At 46.6% G+C, this 6,761-nt stretch overlaps 1 protein-coding gene across 1 annotated transcript in view; it reads left to right on the top strand.

The window, feature by feature from the left end:
- The window catches only part of CBG18724, a gene marked incomplete at both ends in the record, with an annotated part of 40,522 nt that overhangs the window by 24,545 nt on the left and 9,216 nt on the right, over positions 1-6,761 (top strand). Inside the window, 6 exons of the mRNA XM_045241741.1 lie at positions 755-1,245; positions 2,298-2,432; positions 2,480-2,837; positions 3,746-4,414; positions 5,306-5,773; positions 6,416-6,555. Coding sequence (XP_045096561.1) covers positions 755-1,245; positions 2,298-2,432; positions 2,480-2,837; positions 3,746-4,414; positions 5,306-5,773; positions 6,416-6,555 — 2,261 coding nt within the window. The remainder of the gene's footprint in view (positions 1-754; positions 1,246-2,297; positions 2,433-2,479; positions 2,838-3,745; positions 4,415-5,305; positions 5,774-6,415; positions 6,556-6,761) is intronic.

The following is a 6,761-nucleotide window of genomic DNA, read 5'->3' as shown; positions in this document are numbered from 1 at the left end:
CCCGAAGCTTCAAATGACCGTATCTCATCTTCTATATGAGCTAGTAAGTCGGTTCTTTGACCAAAATTGAGCTAAGATGAAGCCGCTTTGAATCAGAAGGCTAGAGACGCAGTGTGTCTCGTCGTCTGGCGTCTCTAGCCTCCTGAAACTTCAAATGACCAGGTATCGGCTTCTAGATGAGATAGAATGTGGAAATTTGGACAGAAATGAGTAAGATTGTCTGCCGAACCGAATGATATCAAATTCTTGTAATTCTGAAAAATCTGATTTCTGGGTTTTTGAGGATTGTCAAAATTCTCGGTCCTTTTTTCCATCGGAAAATGGCCGAAAAATGACCTGAACTACCGTAACCCAAAAAATGCGATTTTCAAAGTTTTCGCTGATGGTCTTGGATCACGGTAGTTTTCGGTTTTTCATAGATACCTTGCAGACATCCGGACACTTGGACAGAGAGAAAAATGAATGGGTTACTGGATTCCTGGAATCCTGGTTTCCTAGATTCCTGGATTCTAGGATCCTGAGTCTTTCGATATTCAGACCCTGGATCCTTCGATCATAGGTCCTAGATTCCCGAATCCGAGGGTCCTAGGGTCCTAGGATCCTAAATTTCTAGACACCTAGATCTTCGGAGTCTGAATCCCAACGGTCCAGAAACCTAGGACCGTGAATTCTTGAATCCTCGGACCTTCGGAATCTGAATTCCTTAATCCCAGAACCTCGAACCCCAAATCCCTAATTTCCCAAATAATTCCAGGACACCGCAATGTTCTACTGTAAATCGATCAACGACAACGCGCTCTTCCTCGAGACAATGTCGGAAAAACGAGAGCTCGATCCAGACTGCGCCGCGCATATCCCATCGGACGATGGCTCCGACTTCTGGATAATTCTTACTGTAGACTCTCATATCCACAGTATCGACGTCCACTTCTGCCAACGATACGACGGCCAACACACGGATATTCTCGATGAGCTGTGGTCGGGAATTCGTCAGGAGCTGAGAACCCTAAACCAGGAGTCCCTGTTGGATATGATGTATGTGCAACGACGAGCTGATAAGCTGCTGATCGCTGAATCTCGAAAAATCGCAGCGTTCGAGGTGGAGAAATCGGATAGTGGCATTCGGACTTTGACGAAAAAGCAACAGTTGAAACAGGCGGCGGCGAATGGCGGACTGGTTCATGAGGACTTGTATTACTACTTCCCCGAGCGATATTTTGGATGCAAATTGCAGAGGGAGATATGGTAAGGGCTAAAAATGAGCGAAAAACTAGGTAAAAAATGACCGAGACTTGACGAGACTCGGCGAGACTAAGCTTGGAATCGACGAGACCCGACGAGACTAGGCTAAAAATTGTTGAGACTGGATGAGACCAAGCTAGAACGGTTCGACATTTGGCCGAGACTAGACTAGAAATAGACGGGACCTAACGAAACTAGGCTAGAAATCACCGAAACTTAGCGAGACTATGCTAAAATAGGCCGAGACTCAACGAGACTACGCTAGAAATCTTCTAGACTCGACGAGATCAGGCTAGATCGGTTCGAGACATGACCGAGAATAGACTAGAACTGGACAAGACGTAACGAGACTAAGAGGAGAATAAACGAGACACAACGAGACTAGGCTAAAACTCGTCGAGACTCGGCGAGACTAGGCTAGCAAAAAACGAGACTTAACTAGACTAGACTATGAGCTAAAAAAGGAAAATTCTGATAAATAATGCACGAAAATCTTGACGAGACTTAACGAGACTATACGATATTTGGCTGAAAAGCGTCGAGACTCAACGAGACTAAGCTAGAAATCACCGAAACTTAGCGAGACTATGCTTTAAATAGGCCGAGACGCGACGAGACTAGGCAAAAAATCATCGAGACTTAACGAGACTAGGCTAGAAGTCGTCGAGACCAAACGAGACTTACCCAACCCGAATTTCACAGTTTTGAACTGGACGAGACTTCGCGAGACTTTACGAAACACGAGATTTTTAGTCTCTCGTTGGTCTCGGAAAGTCTCGTCGAGTTTAGTTAGGTCTCGACAATTTCTAAACCTGTCTCGTTGAGTCTCGTACATTTCTCGTTCATTATAGCCAAGTCTCGTTCAGTCTCGTCGAGTCTCGACGACATCTAGCTTTGTCTCGCAAATTCTCGATCATTTCTTGCCAAGTCGCGTTGAGCCTCGGAGATTTCTAGCCTAGTCTCGTTAGGTCTCGTACGTTTCTCGTTCAGTCTCGTGAAGCAACGTTGTCAAAAAGTCTCGGCAAAGTCTCGAAACTCAATTTTTTGCTTTACAGGCTCGAAGTACCGGAACGTGTTCGCAACCAAAGTATGCACACCTACAAGAACCCCCTCCAAACGGCATTCGAGAGAATCAAGGCGCCGTTGATACAGTACGCCGTGCACAATCGCTCGGATCTGTTTGTCTACAAGTGAGGATGCTGAAAATGCTAAAAATCCTGAAAATCGATATTTCCAGGGACCCCGAAACGAAGCAAATCTTCTATTTCCACCTCCACATGGACGCCGACTCGTATCAGTTGGCAATTAAAGGCGCAGAGAAGAAGCTACGGTCGAAACATTTGGCGGCAATTCAAAAATCGCTAGAAACAAGTATTTGTATGACGATTTTCGGGATTCAGGAGCCTTCTGAAGACGTCGTCGGCGTGTTTTTGAATGCGTTGCAGGATAAATTGGATGGACAACTGTTGGGGGAAATCATGAAGGGATACACACAGAATATGGAACAGGCGCTGTCGATTAGCGAGGTGCAATTTTTGCAACCCCATGGACCACCGGATATTCGGCAATTCTTCTCGATTCCCTTCATTTTTGAGGTAATTTGGCTGAAAACGGTTCAAAATGAGTCATTTTACGCTGAAAATGAGCAATTTTGACCCTAAAAAGCGGCTTTTTTAGAACTACGCCGTTTCAGAACTTTTTGTGACGTTTCAGAACTGCGACGCTTTAGACCTTTTTGAGCCGTTTCAGAACTTTTTGTGACGTTTCAGAACATTTTGTGACGTTTCAGAACTGCGACGCTTTAGAACTTTTTGAGACGTTTAAGAACTTTTTGTGACGTTTCAGAACATTTTGTGACGTTTCAGAACTGCGACGCTTTAGACCTTTTTGAGACGTTTCAGAACTTTTTGAGACGTTTCAGAACTTTTTGAGACGTTTCAGAGCTGCGACGCTTTAGAACTTTTTGAGCCGTTTCAGAACTTTTTGTGTCGTTTCAGAACTGCGACGCTTTAGAACTTTTTGAGCCGTTTCAGAACTACGACGCTTAAGAACTTTTTAGGGTGTTTTAGAACTTTTTGAGACGTTTCAGAACTGCGACGTTTTAGAACTTTTGGTGACGTTTCAGAACTTTTTGTGACGTTTCAGAACTGCGATATTTTAGAACTGTGACGTTTTAGGACGGCGACATTCTAGAACCGGTCATTTCGAAACCGCGACGTTTTATAACTGCGAAGCTTGAGAATGTGGACACTTTAGAACTACGACATTTTAGAACCGCAATTTTTTAGAACAATGACGTTTTAGAACTGCTCATTTTAGAATTGTGACACCCTAGAACTTTGTCAGAATAGAACTGTGACGCTTCAGAACTATGTCATTTCAAAACTGCGACGTTTTAGAACTGCGACACTTCAGAACTATTGCATTTTATAGCCCAAACTAGACCAAATTCGCTCAAATTTTTTGGGATTTCTAGCGATTGCTCATCCTTAATTTCTTCCAGAACTACCTCTCCTCGCTCCTCTTCTACATTGGCCAACACATCGAAGCCCTACCAAGTGTCTCCCCGGCAAAAGTCAAAGAAAATGACATTTTCTACAATGGAGCAGCTTTTAATCGGGCGCCAGTGGTCCCCGTATGGCCAGCGATTCGGACACGAAGTTTCCGACACCGGTTGGAACCCATTGCTCAGCTGAATCTCGTCCAACCAACCGTACAGTTTTCCGAGAAGGTTGAGAGGATTGAAGCGGTGGAGGAGAAGGTGGACCAAAAAGTGGAAACACCGCCTCAAAGGATTGCCATTGTCCCTTTAAACGGACCCATACCGATCCTGCAAACCCAAGAATCCGAAATCGAGCAAGCGATCGAAGCGGTGCCAGAACTCACGCCCACACCAATCCCACCGCCGCCAGAACCCGAGACTCCGCCCCTTGACCCCGCCCACATCTTTCGAGCCGAGACCCCGTTTGTTGGCCCAGTGCCAGCTGACTATTTGCTCAACTCGTTTTTCGTCTATCACATACTACCGGCACGTGGCATTGTGGACACTGGCATCGCGTTGATTGAATTCCGGATTTGTCGACCCGATGGAAGTTTGATGACGAGATTTGATCAGCCGGCGATGAACGAGCAGAGTCATACGTTGTTGGTGCCGAATGTGCCGGAGGACAAGGTAAAAAAGCGTAAAATAGGCTAGAAAGATCTACGAGACCAAACGAGACTAGACAAGACCTAACGAGACTCAACGAGACCCAGCGAGACTAGGAGAAAGCAAAGGAGACCTAACGAGACCCAAAGAAACTTGACGAGACCTAACGAGACCGCGCTAAAATAGACCGAGAAATGAACGAGACTAGGCTAGACAGACCGAGAAATGAACCTAACGCGACTTAACGAGATCTTACCATATTCAACGAAACTGCTCTAGACTAAAAGAAAGCTAACGAGACCATACGAGACCTAACGAGACTGAACGAGGCTGAACGAGACTTGACGAGACTAGGCTAGACTAGAAGAACGCTAACGAGGCTTGGCGAAACCTAACAAGATCTAACGAGACTTGACACGACGAGACTAGGCTAGATTAGACTAGACGACTCCTGGCGAGACATAACGAGACCTGCTAAGACTTACCTAAACTAGAAGAAAGCTAACGAGACTCAACGAGATCTGACGAGACCAGCCTAGGCCATAAAAAAGCTAACGAGACCTAACGAGACCTGACAAAACTAGGCTAAATCAGAAGAAAGCTAACGAGACTCAACGAGACCTGACGAGACTGTGCTGAACTATACCGAGACCTAGCGAGAACTAACGAGACCAAACGATACCAGGCGAGACCTAACGAGACCAGGCTATACCATCAGGTCTCGTCAGGTCTCGTTGAGTCTCGTCAAATCTCATCGGTTCTCGTTCTACTCTCGACGAGTTTTATCCGAGTCTCGTTGGGTCTCGACGATTTTTAGCCTGGTCTCGTCAGGTCTCGTTATGTATTGAGACATGCCGAGGCTAAATTTGAACAGATTAGGGTTGACGAGACCTAACGAGACCAAATTTATTTCAGGCCACCGTCTATCGTGACATCATCAAATCGCACGTCTCCCATTCTCCGAAACCCGAGAAATCGATTTGTGGCCACTTGGAGATGATCGTGTGGACGAAAGGAGACGTTGTGAACGACGTCTTCGAACGAATGATGTACGAGTTGATTGAGCAGAGCATGTTCGACGTCATCACCGAATTCGGATATCTGAACACGACGATTGTGGAGGAGGGAGCGCTCACGGGCCACGTGGCACTGACGAATCGGAGTTCGGACGCCTTCTTGCCGGGACAGGAGACTCCAGAACATCATCATCAGCAGCAGCAACCAGTGAGACATCTGACAAAACAAGGATCGGCGTCGAGTGTGACGGCTTCTGTTGACACGAGACACACACATCATCATCCACACCATCATCACACGGCGATTCCAAGTCATTCCGGAGAGATGAGACGTAGTTTGGTGGTGGGTTTGTGGGGCCGAGACTTGGCGAGACTCGAGATTACTCGGCGAGACTTGACGAGACTCAATGAGACTAGGCTGAACTAGGCTAGAAAGTGTCGAGACCAGACCGAGCCTAGACGAAACATGATCAAGATTTAGCGAGACTAGGCTAAAGATAGTCGAGACTCAACGAGAATCGACGCGACTCATTCAAGACTAGGCTAGAAATGATCGAGGCTGAGCTAGACTAGACTAGAGATAGACGGGGCTTACCGAGACTTGAGGAAATTTGTCGAGACCGCTCGAGACTTGATTAAAACCAGGCCAGACTTGACTAGAAATAGGAAAACCCTATCGAGACTTAACGAGACTTGACTAGAATATACTAGAAATCGCCGAGACCAAACGAGACTTGTCGAGACTAAACCAACTGATGGGCCAGGGTCCTAGGCGAGAATAGGCTAGACATAGTCGAGATCTAACGAGACGAGACCGCACGAGAATTGTTTGGAACTAGTCGAGACTCGACGAAAATAGACCGAGACCTGACGAGACTTAACAAGGCTGAATGATTGTAGACCGAGACTTGATTGAGACTCGACGAGACTCAACGAGACCTTGTGAGACTAGACGAGAGCAAGGCTTGGCGAGACTAAACGAGACCCAACCACTAACCCCTATCCATAGTTACAGCACGGACCCGGCTCCCTGGACATTCCGCTCACTCAACACTTCCCGAATCTCCCGCCGGCACCACGAACACCGGCATTCCGAATGCCACAAATCGCACGGGAACTCGAACAAGGATTTCATCAGCAGGATTCTGTGTAAGCCACTCTAATGCCCTTCTAATAGAGTTCCAAAGTTCATTCCTGTCCAATTTACAACTCTCTAGCTCATCTAGAACCCGAGATATAGCCATTTGAAGTTTCGGGAGGCTAGAGACGCCAGACGACGAGACACACTGCGCTCCCAAATTTCAAGTGGCTGTATCTCGGCTCCTAGAGGAGCTAGAAACGTGGTTTTTGGACTA

Source organism: Caenorhabditis briggsae (genome assembly GCF_000004555.2).
Source record: "Caenorhabditis briggsae complete genome, chrII, whole genome shotgun sequence".
Lineage (NCBI taxonomy): Eukaryota > Metazoa > Nematoda > Chromadorea > Rhabditida > Rhabditidae > Caenorhabditis > Caenorhabditis briggsae.
This window is presented reverse-complemented; position numbering and strand designations above follow the sequence as displayed.